The sequence below is a fragment of the Aspergillus aculeatus genome (genome assembly GCF_001890905.1).
Source record: "Aspergillus aculeatus ATCC 16872 unplaced genomic scaffold ASPACscaffold_10, whole genome shotgun sequence".
NCBI classification, from domain to species: domain Eukaryota; kingdom Fungi; phylum Ascomycota; class Eurotiomycetes; order Eurotiales; family Aspergillaceae; genus Aspergillus; species Aspergillus aculeatus.
Genome location: NW_017962985.1, coordinates 565012 through 584595, shown reverse-complemented (window position 1 = coordinate 584595; position 19584 = coordinate 565012). Strand labels below are relative to the sequence as shown.

General features: G+C 53.0%; 7 protein-coding genes across 7 annotated transcripts in view; 3 read left to right on the top strand and 4 right to left on the bottom strand.

Annotated features, from left to right (window-relative positions):
* Positions 1 to 929: 929 nt before the first annotated feature.
* Positions 930 to 3854, top strand: ASPACDRAFT_52995 (putative LON domain serine protease; the record flags this gene model as incomplete). The annotated part of the gene is made up of 3 exons (XM_020202683.1): positions 930 to 1401; positions 1480 to 3712; positions 3767 to 3854. 3 exons carry the CDS (start codon positions 930 to 932, stop codon positions 3852 to 3854), a joined length of 2793 nt encoding a protein of 930 aa, XP_020055114.1.
* A 429-nt stretch (positions 3855 to 4283) lies between these two features.
* ASPACDRAFT_52994 (mitochondrial 54S ribosomal protein uL23m) lies at positions 4284 to 5186 on the bottom strand (the record flags this gene model as incomplete). Its single annotated transcript, XM_020202682.1, has 3 exons — positions 4284 to 4524; positions 4681 to 4971; positions 5086 to 5186. The coding sequence occupies 3 exons, from the start codon at positions 5184 to 5186 to the stop codon at positions 4284 to 4286; spliced, it is 633 nt and encodes a 210-aa protein (XP_020055113.1).
* A 505-nt stretch (positions 5187 to 5691) lies between these two features.
* Positions 5692 to 7253, bottom strand: ASPACDRAFT_79578 (protein kinase RIO2). The gene is made up of 3 exons (XM_020205439.1): positions 7114 to 7253; positions 6835 to 6979; positions 5692 to 6745 (listed from the first exon to the last, which is right to left on the bottom strand). The coding sequence occupies exons 1-3, from the start codon at positions 7174 to 7176 to the stop codon at positions 5754 to 5756; spliced, it is 1200 nt and encodes a 399-aa protein (XP_020055112.1). The 5' UTR covers positions 7177 to 7253; the 3' UTR covers positions 5692 to 5753.
* Positions 7254 to 7452: 199 nt separating this feature from the next.
* ASPACDRAFT_121399 (proteasome regulatory particle base subunit RPN1) lies at positions 7453 to 10855 on the bottom strand. The gene is made up of 5 exons (XM_020196433.1): positions 10524 to 10855; positions 10352 to 10416; positions 10120 to 10284; positions 7749 to 10058; positions 7453 to 7686 (listed from the first exon to the last, which is right to left on the bottom strand). Exons 1-5 carry the CDS (start codon positions 10669 to 10671, stop codon positions 7654 to 7656), a joined length of 2721 nt encoding a protein of 906 aa, XP_020055111.1. The 5' UTR covers positions 10672 to 10855; the 3' UTR covers positions 7453 to 7653.
* A 927-nt stretch (positions 10856 to 11782) lies between these two features.
* ASPACDRAFT_44399 (uncharacterized protein) lies at positions 11783 to 13071 on the top strand (the record flags this gene model as incomplete). Its single annotated transcript, XM_020201412.1, has 4 exons — positions 11783 to 12011; positions 12080 to 12222; positions 12276 to 12329; positions 12475 to 13071. The coding sequence occupies 4 exons, from the start codon at positions 11783 to 11785 to the stop codon at positions 13069 to 13071; spliced, it is 1023 nt and encodes a 340-aa protein (XP_020055110.1).
* An 849-nt stretch (positions 13072 to 13920) lies between these two features.
* ASPACDRAFT_44398 (phosphoinositide binding protein ATG18) lies at positions 13921 to 15530 on the bottom strand (the record flags this gene model as incomplete). The annotated part of the gene is made up of 5 exons (XM_020201411.1): positions 13921 to 13969; positions 14034 to 14913; positions 14967 to 15126; positions 15263 to 15417; positions 15479 to 15530. 5 exons carry the CDS (start codon positions 15528 to 15530, stop codon positions 13921 to 13923), a joined length of 1296 nt encoding a protein of 431 aa, XP_020055109.1.
* Positions 15531 to 16080: 550 nt separating this feature from the next.
* The window catches only part of ASPACDRAFT_121391 (tRNA methyltransferase PPM2), a 5216-nt gene continuing 1712 nt past the window's right edge, over positions 16081 to 19584 (top strand). Inside the window, exons 1-5 of the mRNA XM_020196432.1 lie at positions 16081 to 16239; positions 16364 to 16581; positions 16648 to 17012; positions 17077 to 18767; positions 18853 to 19143. Coding sequence (XP_020055108.1) covers positions 16132 to 16239; positions 16364 to 16581; positions 16648 to 17012; positions 17077 to 18767; positions 18853 to 19143 — 2673 coding nt within the window. The 5' untranslated portion in view covers positions 16081 to 16131. The remainder of the gene's footprint in view (positions 16240 to 16363; positions 16582 to 16647; positions 17013 to 17076; positions 18768 to 18852; positions 19144 to 19584) is intronic.

Sequence of the window (19584 nt, the reverse complement as noted above, 5' to 3'; positions counted from 1 at the left end):
GAACAGGGGAGAGGAGAATAGAAGCGGGTGGGTGAAAGAGGAGAATAGAACGGGAATGCGCTCCGAAAGGACAAACAAATAGATCGGTCAATTAAGGACTGAGAGGGGTCAGAGGTAGTGGCGATAGAAAAGCGTGCTGTCAAGGTAAACTTAGTGGTTAAGGTTGAATCTCCGGCTCGAGCACATTTTCCTCCGGGTATTTTTTGCGGGTTCTGTTTTGTCATACGACCCGGCTGGACTGGTCCGGTCCGGGGCAAAGACAGTGGGATATTGTAATCTTACAGCGGTAATATTACAACTGGGGCCCTTTTTGCCTCTGCACGATAGAGAGCATCCCGATAAGCGAATCTACTGTTCAATACACGTCATGATGAGTGTAGACAAGTATCCTGAGTACTCGTAGTACTCATAATTGCGACCATCTTGATCGACAGTGTACCTTATCAGATCGAACCTAAAGGGGATAGAAGCTGGTGGAAGAGCAAGGAGCAAGTGAGACAAGAGGAGAATCCCCCAGGTTTTTGGGGTTATTTAACTCAGGGTTGGTCGTCTGACGGCTGCGAACCTCGGCATGATCGGGAGGGAGTGCGCTTATCTTTCGATCTCCTCCTCCTCCTCCTCTTCTCCGCCTCACAACCCCAGACGGGAGTGTCACGCTTGTCTGCCTTCTTCCATCCATCCATCCATCCATCCATCTATCCTCGAGGTTCTGGAACCCACTTTCTCCCCTCGCATTCCTCAACTTCTCCCCTTAAACTATCCATCAAATATTCTATTTTACGTTTTCCCACTTGCTCATCCTCTTTTATAATCTTGACTCAGCTGAAACAACCACACCCTACCTCTCTTGTTGTTATTCCTCTCTCAGCTTCTATCATTGTACCCTTTGCGATCCACGTTTGAATTGATCTGGCATCCATCTTCCCGCGATGGGTTCCCACGGCGGCAGAACCACCAAGCTAGCCTTGGTACCGCTCCCCAAAGGCTCCGTCTTACTTCCTGGAGTGACTCTCCGCATTCCGGTCTCCAACCGACCCGATATCGCGAATCTCCTGACCACCGTGCTGGACCGCTCTCCCGCAGCGAAACGCGATGGGAGTATCGTCACCTTCGGATGCATTCCTCTCAGCTCCCCGTATCTCAGCAAAGATGGCCAGCGGGTCATCGATGATGGGACCCTGGAGGAGGACAAGCGGGAGGAGTACGAGATGATTGATGCGGGACAGGCGCGCAAGGAGGACCTCTTCCGGTATGGCACCGTGGGCAAGGTGATCGGCATTCAACGCCGTGCCTACGCAGAGCCATCCCTCCTGGTTCAGGGAATCCAGCGCTTCACCCTCAAACGAGTCCTCAAGGAACGGCCGTTCTTTGAGGCCGAAACCATCATCCATGACGATAAAGGTCGGTGTCCATCGTGTTATTCTTCTCTGTTGATGCCCCATGACATCTTTGGCTAATCATACATATCTGAAATTGCAGTCATCAACGACACTGAGACGGTCGACCTGTTTCAACAGCTAAGACAGCTTTCGAAGGAGCTATTGACTCTTCTGCGACTGTCCTCCCTTCTGCCCTCTGCGGGAACCCGTCTATCGCCCATCATCGCTCGTAAATTCGAGATCTTCATCACCAAGTCTGATATTTCCCACGCAGGTAGACTGGCCGACTTCATGGCCGATGTTGCCGACTCGGGTTTTGAGGAGAAGCTCCGCATTCTGGCCTCGTTCGATGTCCGAGCCAGGCTAGCAGGCGCCATCGAGATTCTGAGTCGGCAGGTACAGAACATCAAGAGCAACGTCAAAGTCACGACCATCACTACCAATACATTCCCCGGGTCTTCATTTGATATCAGCCAGATCGATCCGCGCGAGCGGGAGCTGCTGGCCAAACGAGCAATGGCAGGCCTGACGGGATTGACGCCGCCGGGGATGGCAAGCGGCCGGAACAACGACGGCGATGAGAAAGAAGCGAACGAGGTTGACGAACTCCAACAAAGACTCAATGATGCTGAGCTTAGCCCTGAAGCCAGGAAAGTCGCGGATAAGGAGTTGCGTCGTCTCCGGAAGATGAACCCTGCGAATGCAGAGTACGGTGTGTGCAGAAGCTACCTCGAGAATATCGCCGACATTCCCTGGACCAAGGTCACCGAAGATCAGCTTGGTCCTGAGACTCTGAAGAGAGCTCGCCAGCAATTAGACGACGACCATTACGGCCTGGAGAAGATCAAGAAGCGGCTTCTCGAGTACTTGGCGGTGCTGCGTCTAAAGCAAACCTCTAACAAAGATGTGCAACGCCAGATCGAGAGCCTCACCCAGGAATTGGATGCTTCCGATGCGGGCGACATCGAAAAGGATGTTCCGACTCTATCAGAAGCAGACAGGGTTGCTCTTGAGACCAAGCTACACCTGTTGGAGTCCAAGCGCATTGGCGACAAATCACCGATCCTTCTGCTTGCCGGCCCTCCGGGTGTCGGAAAGACGAGTCTGGCACGGTCCGTGGCTGCCTCTTTGGGTCGCAAGTTCCATCGGATATCCCTGGGTGGTGTCCGGGACGAAGCAGAGATCCGAGGTCATCGGAGGACCTACGTTGCCGCAATGCCTGGTTTGATCGTCAATGGTTTGAAGAAGGTCGGTGTGGCCAACCCGGTCTTCCTGCTGGATGAGATCGATAAGGTGGGCGGAGCGAACTTCCAGGGCGACCCCTCAGCAGCCATGCTCGAAGTCTTGGACCCCGAACAGAACCACACCTTCACCGATCACTACATCGGCATCCCAATTGACCTGAGCAAGATTCTTTTCATTGCCACGGCCAACTCGCTAGAGACCATCCCCGCCCCGCTCCTCGACCGTATGGAGACAATACAGTTGTCCGGCTACACGAACATCGAGAAGCGACACATTTCCAAGAGACATCTTATTCCCAAGCAGGTCCGGGCCAACGGACTCTCTGAGGGCCAAGTCATCTTATCGGACGAGGTTCTCGACAAAGTCATCACGTCGTATACCATGGAATCTGGAGTACGGAACCTGGAGCGTGAAATCGGCTCGATCTGCCGGTCCAAGGCGGTGCAGTACGCAGATGCGGGTGACGCAGGCCGACTGGAAGCGTACAATCCCGTGGTGAGCCTCGAGGATCTGGAGGATATTCTCGGCATCGAGCGTTTCTACGAGGAACTGGCGGAGAAGCATGGCCGGCCCGGCGTGGTCACGGGTCTCGTGGCCTTCTCCACCGGCGGCCAAGGCAGTATCCTGTTCATCGAAGTGGCTGATATGCCGGGCAACGGCAATATCCAGCTGACCGGTAACTTAGGCGGCGTTCTCCGCGAGAGTGTCGAAGTCGCTCTTACCTGGGTCAAAGCCCATGCCTACGAGCTGGGACTGTCCGCGGATCCCAACGAGGACATCATGAAGAACCGCAGCTTGCACGTGCACTGCCCGTCCGGAGCAGTTCCGAAGGACGGTCCTTCCGCCGGTCTCGCTCACACGATCGGCCTGATCTCGCTGTTCAGCGGCAAGCCTGTGCCTCCTAGCCTCGCCATGACCGGCGAGATTTCGCTGCGCGGGAAGGTGATGCCGGTGGGCGGGATCAAGGAGAAGCTGATCGGAGCGCTGCGTGCGGGCGTGAAGACCGTCCTTCTGCCGCAACACAACCGGAAGGATGTGAAGGATGTACCGCAAGAGGTCAACGAGGGGTTGGAGATCATTTACGTCAAGTAAGTTTTTCTCTTTGAGTGATTTTGGTATCTTCACTAATGCTTGGCTGTCAGACACATCTGGGAAGCCATTCGACAGGTGTGGCCCGACGCTCACTGGCCGGGGCAACACCAGGCCAATTTCATCGAGAGCCGGCTGTAGATCGGTTTTATACTCTCTCAGAATGGGATAACTGTAGATAATGCTCTTGTTTATGATTTAAGCAGCCAGCGGGGTTTTGTTCGATGCAGCGTTTTGCTATTCCACCCACTTTTGTGTTACTATAATCCAAATTACTAAAACCAACAATCAATATACACCCTAAATAATCAACCCACACCCCAACTCCACAAACCAAACCAACCACCTGAGAAAAGGAAAATGTATTTATAAACCCAAAGCGATATAATACAGCGCGACCATGAAAGAAAAAGAAACCCCAGAAGAAAATACATAACCCCAAAGGAACAAGCCAACCCTGTTCCCAGATCTAGGAATTTTCACCGCCTTTCATCGTTTCCCTGGATATCATCCATGCAATATATCCAGTTCATTCATATCCACCTCAAACATACCTCAAACCTCAAGCACTCACGACCTCGACCCATCCTTAGGACTGGTAGCCGCCTTCCCGCCCACCGCACGATCGTAATTCAACCCCAGGGCCTGCCAAGTAGGCCGCCAGGGCTTCTCGCCGCTGAGGATCTTCTCGGCCTCGGCGGCGTACGACTCGCGCTCCTTCTTGGGGGCCAACATGCCGGCCTCGGGCTTCTGGGCGTCCTGCATCTCCTGCTGCCACTTGGCGGCCTTGTAGTATTGGTCTTTCTCCCACCTATTTTTTTTTGCCGGAGAATTAGCATTGCGTCAGACACACAGCACAGCACAACCTGGACATCACATCTTCCACACACAGCATAGCCCGTGTATTGCATACGCAAACCACTCCAACCAAAGCAAGGGTAAAAAGGTAAAGGTAATAGCAACGTACTTATCCATCTCCTTGGGCGCCTCGGGCCACACAAACGGCTCCTTCATCTCAACGGTCATCCGCTTCTTGCTCTGCGGACGGCGCAGCGGGCCGTACCCGAACCGGCCCTTGGACTTCATGCGGGTGACCTTCTGCTGCTCGACGAAGCTGCGCACGGCCAGCACGCCGACCCCGTAGGCGCGCTGCAGGTAGTCGCGCATGTCGAGCTTGTTGAGGTTGAGCGGCACGTAGAAGGAGGCGTAGCGGGGCGGGAGGAAGGGGGTGCGGATGAGGGCGATGGTGAAGTCCGGTCTGTTTGGGCAGTATTATTAGCATGGTGATTTGGCTTTCGGTAGTATGCGGTATGGGGAGGGGACTGGGAATGATCCAGCGGCGGGAATTGCTAGGATTGAGGCTTTGGCTTACAGAAAGACCTGCTTGCGCGCCTCCAGAGGAGCGCCGGGACCGACCCAGCCTTCCGGCCGGGTGGGCACTTTTTTGGCGAGTTGCGTGAGTTTGCGGACCATTTTTGGTGGTGTCTGGTCCTTGTCGGGGGTGGGAGAGGGGAGAAGAGGAGGAGGAGGAGGAGTGCTGCGAAGTGTTGTGGTGGTGGTGGTGGTGGTGGATTTGGAGGTGCGGAATAGTTTGGTTATCTTCCGGAGCGGAACTTTCTTGCAATTCGTTGTTTGCGTCGTTTGGCCGCTTCGGCGCCCGTAGTATTTGATAGTACCAGGTAGTTTACTCCACTCCGGGAATAATGCAGAGATAGATGGCTGGCTCAATGCTTATGCTGTAATTGTCATTTACCTGTTCTTTGCACTTATGTGCAAATCGATTGGATGCCTTGGACAGGGTCGAGAGATGTTTGGAGTGGAAGTTCATAGTCGGACAATTTCTAACTTCAGCCAGTGGCCTCAGTAAAACCTCAAGATCTCAAGATTTAAGTTATTGGATAATCGCAAACAACAAGAAGGTAAGACCTACGACCGAACTAAAGGCTACGTGAGATGCAGAGAGAATTTCGAAGTCCCAGAAAAGTTCTATTCATTATGGTCATGATCGTATCATATCTTTTTATCCATCGCAGCAGATCCCTACTGCCCCCCCTCCGACACCTTCAAATTGCCTAGCCGTCGAGAACTCTCGTCGAGCTCATCCGACTGCGACTCCTCTCCCTCTTCCTCCTCCTCCTCCTCCTCCTCGTCGTCGTCATCATCCCCATCCTCCCGATCACTCCCCCCATCCCCCGTGGCCCCAACCTCCTGCATATAACTCTCCAACTCACGGGCCATCTTCCTCGAGAAGCCTGACGCCTCAACCTCGACATCCAACCGCTTCCCCGGATTGGCCATCATCTGCTTCTTGGCGTCGGCAAAGAAGGGACCGGGCACATCACTGACGAAATGGAACTTGCGGGAGAAGTACCGTTTGATGCAGTTGACATCGCGATCGAAGTACATCTCGGCATTGGGGTGATCGATGGAGACCATCTGCGGGAAATCAATCACCACGGGCACCAACGTCACTTTCTCGTCGTCCTCAGTCTCACGCCCCTTCCCTTTGGCGTCTTCCTCGACCACCTCCTTAATCAAAATATTGAACTCATTAAAATCACCATGAATCAACCCATACCGCGCAAACCGGACAATCATCTCCATCAACTCGGCGTACAGGCCGGCCGGGTCCGCGACCGACGAGATCTGGCGCAGCGGGAACGCATCGATCAGGCTCATGACGATCGTGTGCCGGTTCTGGGCGATGGGCTCGGGGACGCTGAACCCGTTGGCGCGCAGCGCCTTCATGAAGGCGAACTCCTTCATCGCCGCCAGCCGCGACATGTACATCCACGAGGCCGAGGTGCGGTGCCGCAGGTAGTCGCGGTTGGTCTTGACGGTGCGGAAGGAGATGCGGCCCAGCCGGTGGATCTTCAGGATGCACTGCTGCTTCTGGTGGTTGGCCACCACGTTGATGTCCGACTCCTTGCCCACCCCGATCTGGTTGCCCACCGAGTAGATCACCTTCTGCTTCTGGTGCGCGTGCAGCGCCAGGTAGTCCAGCCCGCCGTAGGTGAGCCGGTAGCCGTCGTCTGTCCCAAGAAAATATGTATGATAAGTAAAAAAGAAATGGAGACAAGGTTTGAATATCCCCCGATTACAGAGCAAGCGGCAGACGTACATTTAGCATTCTTCACCTTCGCAATCAAATTCGTCTTCGCAAGGTTCGAGATCGATCGATGCACCCCGCTGCCCCCGCGCAGGCCCGAGATCTGCGCAATCAACGGCGTCGGCACGATTTCATGGTTCCGACTGCCTTGTTCAACCTTTTCTCCTCAAGAAAGACAAATTTGTCTGTTAGCTTTGGTCAATACATCATGCGCTTGCTCCGAGAGATAAAATGGACAACCAAAAAAAAAGAGTCAAGGCGGGGAAATGCTTGGAGGGGGCCGTAGCATACCGCCGAGAGAACGCGAAAGTCCTCCGCCGTCAGGTAACGGATCGCTTTGGGGTCGAGCTTCATGGCCGCGATTCCTCAAAATTTGGAGTTGGTGAAGAGGCACAAAAATAACTAACAGTAAGTCGGATTTTCAAGAGTGCAGTCGGCCGCCTATCTCTAAAACCTTCGACGTGATTGCGGCGGCGTCCCTGAAGGTACCCGGGGAAAACTTATGGGCTCCACTGCCCTATGCCCTAGTTTCCTGTTCGGGATCTTTCTGTATACAACACGGACGACGTTGATGAACCGCTGCGACGATGACCAGAATCTACACTATATATACACCGAAGCATTACGTAAATCGACCTGGGTCCTTGAAACTAATTCTATCTTAAGAGTAAACTTCTTAACATGGAACACTCTCCTTCCTATATCCATTGATCTAATTGATATAAGGTATTTCCGGTTCGTTCTGAATACATTAAGTCCAAGAATCCCAAAGCTGTGATTTCCCGGCGCTCATTCAAGCTCGCAAAGTTTCATGTTCAGTTCTCGTCTCATTTATGCGGAAGTCTCCGCCTCCCAGTTGGGGTTCTGCATTCCAAGTTAGCAGGCGAACTTCAGTCAGCGAAAACACGGTGGATCGGGATATTTACCTTGCGCAAGATTACCAAACCCTCCAGAGTGCTGCTGAGAGGGATGTATTGCTCGTCTTCGAGTTCGGCCCGCTCACCATAGGCCAGGAGAACTGGCGTGCTCTGCGTCTGCCAGCCAGTGATCGTCTTCGGGCGACCGGCCTGGCCGACAACATCCACGGCCTGACCGACCCGGACATTCACAGTCAGAGGCTGCAAGTCTTCATCGAGTGTGACGAGGAAGCGAGGGTACATGGCAGTGATGAGGAAGTAGAGAAGGTAGTGGTGTTCGGCGAGGATGAATTGCTTGGCGTCAATCAGGGACACAAGGACGGTGAGCAGACCGGCAGCCGATACACGCGACAGGACCTGTCGGTCGGTGTGGAAGGGGTTCAGGGTCATGGTTCCCTTGCCCATATGCAGAAGACCCTGCGCAATGCGAACCATGAACAAAGAGTTCTGGTCGCGGTGGTAATAGCTAGCCAGTTGACGGAGCAACTGGGCCAAACGAGCGTTGTTGGTACCGGCACCACAAAGACCCATGGCGAAGATCGCGTTGATAGCAACGTCGTTGTCGGTGTCGTGACTGTATCTTGAAAGGGTATCGTAGACCTTCATTTGGGGGTTGCTAGGGGTGATCAGACCCATAGCGAGGGGTACAGCCTTCCGGATGTTGCTGGCACCGTAGTGCATGAGATGACCGAACTGGCGAAGAATCATATCCTGGCCAACTTCCTCGCCCATGGCGATGAGCGACAAACCAAGTACAGCATATGACTGGACCAGCTCGTCTCCCTTATTCTCGTCGCTCTCCTCAATGATGTCATTGCAGATGTGAAGAAGTTCCTGGAGCTTCAGGACTGTGCCAGTGCCTGCCCAGGCGCAGACCGAGGCAAGTACAGAGGTGGGCTTAGCCATGGGGTGATCCACGGCCTTGAGGATGTCAAGAACAACGTCGACCTCTTCTTGACGGCCGAAGTACAGAAGGGCGAGACCGAGCGCCATGAAACGGGTCCACTTGTCCTTCAGGTGCTTCTGTCTCTCCTCGTCCATCAAGGTCGAGGCAATCGCCTCACTGACTTGGTGGTTGGAAGAGCCAACGAAGATGAGACCCAGAGAGACAGCAGCCATGGCAGAGAGCTGCATATCCAGCGCACTGTCTTCGACGATCGGAAGAAGAACCTCCAACAGCTCCTCCTTGTTGGAGCCAGCATAGGCCAGACCAAGACCCATGATCGATGCGACCCGCATGGGCACGCTCTTCGCCTCCAAATTCTCGGGGTCGCTCAGGAGAGCCAGGGCAGGGTCAGAGTCGATCCGTACACCAGAGTTCAGGATACCGATGGACAACAAAGCACCCGCCTTGATCTGATCTTCCGAGGCGTACGTGTACTTGTCGATCTTATCCAGGCCGATCTCGACATCTCTGTGCATGAGCATTCCCAGAGAAGCCGTGGTCGACAGCATGCCGTCATCCTTCGTCTTCCACACCCAAGGACCCTTGTCACCTTCGACCAGCATCATCTTATCGTTTCCGAATCCAGCATTAGCAAACGAGTTCACGAAAGCGCTGGCGAGGTTGTGTCTAGCGGAATCGACGTTGGTGAGGCCGGCACCACGCGAGCTTTCCAAGTGAGTCTTATAGATATCCTCCGGCATCTTGGGATCCAAAATGTTGAGCTCCTTGCCAAGTGACTTGAAGTGCTTGGGGATCGAGGTATTGTTGAGGCAGTCCATGAACAACTGATCCTCTTCGTATTCCGGGAGATCGAGCCATATTTGTTGTCGGGAGACAAGGAACGCCATCTGCTTCTTGATAGAATCGTCCGAGGTGGCGTTCAAGTCGCTCTTGATCAGCTCAGTGTCGTTTAGGCGAATAGCGAGAACGATGGCCTTGGTGAGCTCCTTGTAGGTGACGTAAATCTCGTGGGCGGTGCGGAGGAATTGCTGGTCTTCTGGGTATGTTAGGAGGTTAACCATGCTAACCATATACAGGCAGACTCGGGCGTATGTGTTCTCGTCCACAAAGCGAGGGATCTCCTCGATGATCTCGAGCTCACTCAGCAAGTCGACGGCATCGGCTTCAGCGTTATGCTTCAGGAAGTACGGGACAAGAGAAAGAGCAAGGTCGATCAAATCTTGTACATCCTTCTCAGCATTTAGCCTGTTTTGATATTCCTGGCCGATCTCCAAGGCCAGGTGTCTGATATATTCATGGCCCCATGAGCCGAGGTCCTCCGACTTGGTCAGCAGGCGGTACTTCAGGGTCTCCAGCTTCTCCTCGTCTCCGTATGTCATTCCAAGAACTGATAGCATGTCGGCCAAGGAGTCCTAGTTGAGATAAGGTCAGATTGTCGCTCCGATCCGCGCCGTCATACAACAGAAGACGCACCTTAACCGGGCTAGCCGGCCACTTGTCATAAAGCGCCGTGAGGTCATCGTAGTGAGGTCGGAGGAATTTCAAGGGCTTAGGGACAGCGGTCATCGAAGATGTCGAGGTCTTTATGAAATTTTTGATCGCATCCAAGGCAGGGCTGTAGAGGGATGTATCCGGCTCCTAGGCAGGAAGGCGGAGCGTTAACGTCATCGATCGGGGCCTGTAGCAACAGCTGCTGTGTCCATACCTTTAATCTTTCCACGAGCATCTCCAGCTCGTTCTTCAATTGCTGGTCTTCTTCATTGAGCTCCTCTATTCATTTGATTAGCACTGCCACAGCAAGCTGGCATAGCTGGTGCCAGAAGCGGCGTCGGGTGGGGATGTTCCCGCCCATGCCACGGGCTCAATGTATCGCCTACCTTCCTGGGGCTCCTCATCCTTCTTCTTTCCGTCGGCTTGAGGCTTCTCGCCGGTCTGTGCCTTCTTTCCTCCAGCCAAATCTTTCACATCGTCAACCTTGCCCTTGCCCTTGTCGGCGGGAGCTGACCGCTCGCCATCTTGCGCCATTGCTGACGATTATATGGCGAGTAGGACTGTGTGGTATCGGGGATGGGGGGGGACTAGAGCGTAGAGAGATGCTCTAACGGGGTATCCGAGGTGGTAAAGGTCGAACAGAATAAACCTTGACGGAGCAGGCGATGACGAGGGGGGTGGAATCATAAGCTTGTTGATGGGGAAGCAGAGGAAGCTCTCTCAGTTCCTCGCCGCTCGGGCGGGCGTTGCGCTCCTGTGGAGCTAGGCTGCTTATGTAATGTCGCACCGCCAAGCCTTCGACTACAATAGAAGAATGAACTATCCATGTATGTCAGCAACATCAACTAACGTTAGTTATTTACTTCAACTATCCTCTACTCCTGCCTCAATTACTGTAGGGTGAATACCTCTACAATTCTATCATGTGCTTTGATGTTATTGGCACAGCTGGGACCATTCGCATAGTTATGCTGCACTAATACCATCTACAAATTCAATATCCCAATCATCTATATCTCTAATGTGGAATTAAGACATATTGATTGCAGCTGGAAGGCAAGCTCATACCAAGTTCTTGAAGAAGTACCTTTGCGGCATTTTCACCGAATGACGGCGTCTCAGTTGGCCGTCTAGGAGTTTACAATCGCCTCGTTTGCACACATCACCTCTTCCTTTCCAGTTGTGGACCGGACAGTATATCCGAGCTCCCGGAGCACATATCCAGCAGAAACAACACTGATTAGATCACTTCCAGTCATCCCTGGACACGAAGGCCGCTCAAATCGGAACTTGCGCTGAGTTCCGCGCTTTGAGACATTGCCCACAGTTTCTGTTTCCCCTCCCCAAGTCAATCTCTTGTTGGTCGTCAAAAGTACAGTTCCACGGAATGCAGATTCCAAACGCATTAGCACCATGAAGACAAGCAGCGTTTGTCGTCCAAGGCGTAGTCACCATCTCGTCATGCGAGCTTAAGCCTACACTCGACCTTTGGCACATGTTACACTGCAGGAAGCTGCGGGGATCGCGCTCTTCAGAGATCCGCCCCATGGAGAGGGGGCAGAGCTGATATGTATAAGATAAGCCCATTACCTCATCTTTTCCTGTTCACAGATTCCATGATCATCATTGCTGGCCTTTTGAAGCCATGGGTCGCACTAGAAGATACGACGACCAGAAGGAGGAGGCCAAAAAGCGTCATTTCCAGAGCCTCTGCGATGCTTGCTGCATCCGCAGCCTGGAACTTCGGATTCGAGCTTCTCTCTGCTGCGCCGATGATTCTTTTCTCGAAGCATTGGCGCCAAGGGCGCAAATGCCCCATGAAATCGGGTCTTCGTCTGATGCCCGGATCTACATAGAAGAGATGATCAAGTCCTGTGAGCTGGATCGTTGTATCGGCGTTGTAATACCACAATTAGTGCGTCTAATTCATGTGTCATCCTAGTGGCCCAACAATCCAGGAAGGAGACTACTTTCCAAACTCAGGAGTTCCAGGGGAATCAATGCACACAGAAGCTGCAGACCACAAAGAAATCCAATGATCCCCAGCAGCCCCAGACTTCCGAGAGCACTGTTACTACAGCCCCAGTGCGCCCTCTTCTTGTTTTTCACGGTCCCATAGCCTGCTAAAGTGTTACTAGTCTCAATCATCCCAACAACCCCAGACGTTCGAAAGTACGGAAGTAACAGTCCCTGTGAGCCTTCTTGTCTTTTAATGCCCAGCCTACTATCGCGCTAAACAGTAGTCTAGTCCACGGACAGTGAATGCAAGCGGCGTTATGAACACATGAAGAAATATCCATACATCGAGCATATCAGCTTCAGCCACCAAGGCTGCAGGCTCTGGGTCACGCAGAAGATCTTCTGAGGCCCCAGCGCTTTATCTCGTTGGAGGCCGATTTCCTGGACCAGCACATCCCTGGCCCATACGAGGAGGCGATGTGGGCGGCATGCCTTCATCACCCTCACTGCGACGTGTATGAAGAGTTCCACATCGAGCCCCTCGACGTGTCCCGCGACGGGACGAGGCTCAGAGTGAAATTTGTCCGGCCTTGCTGTCCCCCTGATAAGAAGCCGCTCCCTGCCCATCTGCGGGGACTACCCAGCACCTACTGTCAGCGCTGGGCCAGTGGATTAAAAGCGTTGGACACCGAGGATATCTCAGACTTCGTCCTGGCTGACGCTGACCAAGCTAATCTCCCTATAATCCCTTTGTTGGTACTGCAGCTGGCGGCCGAGCGGGCCGCAATCCCTGTTCCTCTTGCTGCTGACTCCAAGGAAAAGGTTACTGTCTCGGAGAAGGAGATACCTCAGGTCCCCAAGCATCAAGTCCAACGACACAAGAAGTTCCCTGTACTTTGTAACCTATTTTCCTTGGGTGTCTGTCTGCTGCCTTTGTTCTGGTGGCAGCGCTACAAGAAGAGTCGACAGCTCTGAGCTTCTCAGTAAAGCAGCAGAGCAGCCAACCCGCATTTCGCCCAAGAATTTGCAATCTCTCTTTGCTTCCGCGTGTCTTTTGCATGATCATTTATGAGGTTTCAAATTTCGGTTTCGTTTGGCTTCTACATTTCTGGGCAGTCTGCGTGACTATTGAATATGATTAGTTTGATATTAGACTCAGAGAAAGTGCTCTCCCCACCAATGTAGGTCATACATACACTGTGTTGCTTTCCAATTACGTGACTGATGTTGAGTGCAATGCACCATCGGTGACGAACGACTACTTCAGCTTGTGGTGAATAAATCTTCGATTTGGGCGAGGAGAGAGAGGTCCATAACATGATTTAGATATGTCGTACCGAAGAGGCATACAATGAGTCGAGCGAGAAAGCAAGAGATGAAGAGAACTAACCAAAATGCGAACTGAGTTACAGAAACCTTGTAGTAAAGCCCGAGGATACATATACACCAAACATCTCCATCAGAAGCCTCATTTCATCGGAACAGGGAAGTTTACTCTGCGCGCGCGCAGTTAAAAAGAGACGACAGCCACAGCCACAACCACAGGTGAATTATAAGTCACATATATAATAAGTCCTCGGAAGTCTGGACAAAGGGAACCCTAATTAAGTACCTGAAAAGAAGAAGCATGAAAAAGACGGAGCGAAGGGATAGTGACTTGCACATGTAGACGGGCTTGATGTTGGGACACAGACACACAGAAGTTGAAATGCAGACGCTCAAAGAAAGAACAAAATGCGACTGGCTCATTGAACGACTGACTTGATTTGGCGAAGAAAGAGGCAAAGAGAGCAAGAATCGAAATGAATGGTATCTAAGACAAATTCAATAATCCATGACTGAGTATCCCAATCGGTCGTTCGCGTCGAGGACACTGTGTGGTTTGCATGTTTAGTATGGACCCCGTTTATGGATGAAGACAAAACAGGCAAACTTACGAGTATTGCTTGGTCAACGTTCCCTCACCACCTTTCGAGAGATCGATACTGAAAACGTAAAAGTTTCCGTCACTGGTCACCACCATCACCTGGGGCGTGTTGGTGCTCATTGCAACGACACTGCGAAGCGGACCATTGCTGCCGTTGGCGCCGGGACCTTGATTGGTTTTGGGCAGTTTGATCCACGCAAAGTCACGAGCGGGCTCCCACATCTCACTGACACCTTTGGGAAGATACCCGCCCACCTTCGCGGCAAACGAGCTGCCGACATTTTGTGAGGTGCGCCGGATGATCCCCATCAAGGTTCCATTGTGTTTCCTGGAGGCTAGCTCAGAAGAGCCCGACTCTCCGCCAGCATCATCCGGGTCCGACGACTGGCCAAAGGAACTTTGGCTATATCTCCTGTCTGCAACAGTGGGCGAAGACGATGACGGAGTGGTGTGTGATGACTGAGACTGCTGGCTCAATTTGAACAGGTGAATGGTCTCGGTGGAGGAAGATACGCAGAGAAGTGTTGAGGTGGTATTGAACGACATGCTGTAGATCCTAGACGGTATCGATCCGCGCCGGAACTGATATAGCTTGTGACCATCAGGGACGGAAAACACTCGGATGATGGTTCCTTTGTCGGAAGCGGTGGCGATCAGTGTACCGTCGCTGTTAAGTGTTATACACGCCAGTGGAGATCGATGCGCTTCGATAACGTTGATAGCTTCCAGCTTCAGAGTGTCAAAAATCAGAACTTCACCACTCGTAGGTGAAATATGTGTGGTGCCAGGAGGCGCGTGAGAAGGAGGAGTAAACGACGAGGGTGGCGCCTTCTGGGGAAGGGGATACGCAAGGTAGCAATTGTCAGAGGAGGGGGATAGAGCGCAGATTGCTAGTGAAGTTAGACCACATACAAGGAATGCGCAGCGACGAGCGTTGTCTTACCATTTGGGTTCGGGGAAGTCTCAATGGTATACAATAGCTTCATCGTCTGAATATCGTAGAGGTAGATCTGATCCTCCAGAACTATCACAAGTCGTTTGCGATTCAGCTTGACCGCGAGCACGGTGGTAGGAAATGTCAACTCGCATATTGTCGACTGGCGCTATAGGTGGGATCGAGAAAGAAGAAAGTGTTAGCCAAATACGTCATGTGCGCGAGGTAGCAGACAAAGCAGTTATCTCGTCAAGGTACATGAACCCGCGAAGCCCGACAAATGTGCACAAGGGTGTCCTACGAACCTTGGTATTAGTTATTTGAAGGCGACGTGGTGACAAAATCAGCGCAACCAGGGATGTCGAGAAAAGCATCTCAATAATGGCAATGTTCCCTTCCTTCGTCTCATAGCTTTTCGCGAAAGGATCCGTAGTGAAGATACGAAATCCCTTGGAAGTCGCTGATAAGTGTCAAGAGATATTGCATGATTTAAGCTGAAGGATGATCCGGAGGGCCCTTACCGACGGCCAGATAGCTATAGTCCTGGTTGAACGTCACGAAATTCATCGCCATCTTGTCTGTGCCGATCGCTGTGATCGACCGCGTCCCACTCCGCGCAAAGAATCTATGACCGTGTGAATTGACGAGCTATGTGGGCGACCGAGAAGCAAGCGATGCAAAATACTCTCGACTTGAACTGAGGCAACTGCGGGGTTTAGACAAGCTTCAGTGTTGCTGAATGGAGGGGCTAAACAGATCCCGTCCTAGGACCGCTTCCGTCACAGTTGGTGATGTTCGCCTTGCATATCTCGTCGGGTGCTGGTGGAAAAGACGCAAGATAGACTTCGACGATCGATAAGAGCCGATGCTGCACGAGCTCAAGAAGGAAAGCGATCGCAGAGGTTCCAGTTGACAATAATAGCGAGGGATGGATGAGTAGCGGACTGGTTGGATGCGGAGGGATCGGAGAACAGCCGTTCGTTCGTCTTTGCCGCGGTTTGCGTCAGGCGCGGCAAGCGAGCACCTGACGCTCGGGCCACACCTTGATCGCCCGCCGCCGCTCCGATCAATTACAGTACGGAGAGACTAGACTAAAATATTTATTCCCATCCCGCTTTCTTCTCTTCGTTCAATTTTCTTTCGGTGTTTCCCAAAACCCCCCGCACAGTCGCCTATGATGACGGCGCAGAAGGAGGCTAGCCCTGCGACGGCTCCTACTAAGAAGCCCGTCATGGCGCCAGCTCTCTCCAAGGCTGAGAAAGAGGCCGATCTAGTCATGGGAGTAAGTTCTATCCATTCCGTCGCGGGGGTTGCTACTATGCGCCGGCGCCGATACTCGGCCACGATCTACATTGTCCACCCATGTATTTCCTCCATTCTATAGATTACGAGCCTGACTCTCTTAGACCAATAATAGCAGTATCGTGTCGAAACGCAGCGTCGAGATGCTCTACTACCCTAAACCGCATTACTTTCGGTATTTCGTGAAGAAGCCCCAGCGCCGGTCGCCATTGATCAACCGTGGCTATTGGCTCCGTATGCACGCAATGGCCGAAACAGTGCGCAAATTCATGGCGGAACCCTCTGGCAAGCCGAAATTCGTCCTGAACTTAGGATGTGGATTGTGAGTCGTAGTCGAAGGAAACTGCCCGGCATGCTGGAATCGGTATACTAAGTCGGGTTTTCGTAGTGATCCTCTGCCGTTCATTCTCCTCAACACCGAAAAGTCCCTTTGTAAAGATACGCGGTTCGTGGATGTTGATTACGAGAAGCTCATGCTCAATAAGAAAACGGCTATTAGGAGGACCGAGGAGATCACGCAGCTCCTCGAAAATGTAGAGTTCTTGCCGGACGATAGTGCCATCCAGATCCAGAGCGAGCATTATATTGCCATCGGCTGTGATCTGAAGAACTTGAAGAAGCTGGACGATGTCCTGCGCAAAGAGGTCCTTCCGGCCGAGTGCTCGGTTCTTTTCCTCGCGGAGGTCTCTTTGACGTACATGGATGTCACGTCTGCCAATGAAGTTTTGAAATGGGCCGCGCAGCTGAACAATGGTCAGACAACCCGACTGAGCCCTTTTGGAAAGATGCATCTAGTTGCTGACGCCAAGTTTGAAAGATGCCCGATTCTGCATACTGGAGCAGTTCTTCCCCGACGGACCAGACCATCCTTTCGCGTCAACCATGATGAAACACTTCAAGAAGCTCGGCGCGCCTCTCTTCTCGATCCATGAATACCCTTCATTAAACGAACAAGAGCAGCGATTCAAGAATGCCGGGTGGCAGCATGCACACGCAAGGAGTCTCTGGGATATCTGGTCAGATGACAATTTCGTGAGCAGGTCGCTGCGGCGTTCTCTGGACGAGGTCGAACCGTTCGACGAGTGGGAGGAGTTCGCGCTCTTCTCATCCCACTATTTCCTCTTGATCGCCTCGACCCAGGATGGATTCTTGGTGCCGACCACCGAACAGACCGAACTGTCTGCCTCTTCGGCCAACGTATCGAACGAGTTCGAACTAGTCCATACTGCCGGAGTCGGGCAAAGAAGATTTGGGGCGCTTATTGCAGACGAAGACAGCTCTATTGGGTACCATGCTGGACTAGGACGGCAGACGCGATTGGCAACGACCGATCTGTACTCCAAATCCAAGGATGCTGTGAAGCCTCATTGGCCGTTCCCTCCGCGTGACGTTTCTGCCCGAATGTGTCACACAATCACCCACCTCTCTGGTAGCGATTGTTTGCTTGTCGGAGGTCGTGCTTCACCAGCTGCAGGGTTTCAAGATTGCTGGGTAAGACAAGGCGATCAGTGGCGCCCGACCGACAGTCTCCCGACGGCGAGGTTCAGACATAGTGCGGCGCGAGTGGCGTTCGACTCGGACCATGTCCTCGTATATGGTGGAAAGACTAGCGATGGCAGTACCCTTGATACCTGGTTGGTGTGGAGCAACAACGGGGACGGATGGCTACCGGTTGAGATCAGCGGCGGAAACCCCGGGGCTCGATTCGGCGCTTGCCTGGCAAACATCGACAACACCTCCGGCGTCTTATTCGGCGGGATGAGTGATGATGGGGTCATCCTGGAAGACTTCTGGACCTGGACATTGCACCGCCGTGGCGAAAGGTCCTACTGTCTGGAGGTCAAGGATCAGACTGAAGACTTGCGAGGGCTCTCGCCCCTTGCCGTTAGCCTCAGCCGCTTCGGTGCGACCGCCAGCCAGACTTCGTGGGGACTAGTGATTGCTGGTGGCAGCATTCCTCGTCAGATTGTGCCTGCGCATCAGGAGCTGTTACTGCTTAATTTGAAGGAGCTCGCCACCCAGCTTCGCAGCGGATCTCCTTCGACGTCGAGCCCCAGCATTCTATCTACTATAGGACTGGGAAGAGACTGCGGAGCACCTAGGCCTCTGCTGGTGGGCCATGCCTCTTATGCAGTAGACGAGGATCAGGTCCTCCTGCTAGGCGGTGGTGCTGTCTGCTTCTCCTTCGGAACATTCTGGACGGAGGGCACCTGGCTGTTGAAGCGCGCCGACTCGAGCGTTGACAACGAATGGAAATTGGTCCCTGAGACAGTACCGCCTCCCAAGGTAGAGGGACTGCCGACGACCTCATCAAATACCAGCTTCGATACCACCACCACAACAAAGGATGTAACGCCTATTCCTCGCGTCCAGATCCAAACTGCTGCCCAATTCCAACAGATCCTCGCCGAGGGAAAGCCCGTCATTATAGAAGGATCGGACATCGGACCGTGCACTCACCTCTGGACCAAGGAATATCTAGCGAACGCGGTGGGCAGAGACCGGAAGGTATGTACACTACTGTACTGTACCTGAACCTTCAGGAAATCAACTTGTAAGGTTGGACTCAAGCTAAAAACCCCGGTAAAATTAGGTTGTCGTGCATGAGGCTCAGTCCGAGCACATGAGTTTCCAGACGAAGAATTTCGCCTACACGACCAAGGAGTTTGGCACGTTCCTGGACGAGGTGCATGCGGGGGGCCGCCAATACCTGCGCAGCATCTCGGCCGACCAGCCCACGAAACTGCCCGCCAACCTGGCCGTGGACTTTGCGGGATTGAAGGATGATTTCCGCCTGCCCGAAGCCTTTTCGGTCGTTTCGGAGAACGCGCATAGTTCCCCGCTGCGGATCTCGGGGCCCGTCACTTTGTGGCTTCATTACGATGTAAGTTTGTGCTTGTCTTGTTGACTTCGGTCTTGGTAGAACAGAGAAAGCGAAGGCCCGATCTTCTCCAACCAACGCTAAAGAAAAAAAAAAAACAAAACAAACAAAAACAAACTAATCACCAATGGAAACAGGTCATGGCGAACGTCCTCTGCCAAGTCCGAGGCGACAAGCGACTGATCCTCTACCCGCCCAGCGACGTCCCGTACCTCCAGGTACCCGCCGGCGCCTCCAGCTCGACCCTCAACGTCTTCCAGACGGGAGACGACAGCACGATCACCGCAATCCCACACACCTTCCCGCACGAAGCGCAACTCCGCGCGGGCGACGTCCTCTTCCTGCCGCCGCTGTGGCTGCACACGGCCAGCCCCGCGAAGGACCAGGTCAGCGTGGCCGTGAACGTCTTCTTTCGTAACCTGAGCCACGGCTATGCGGCCGGGC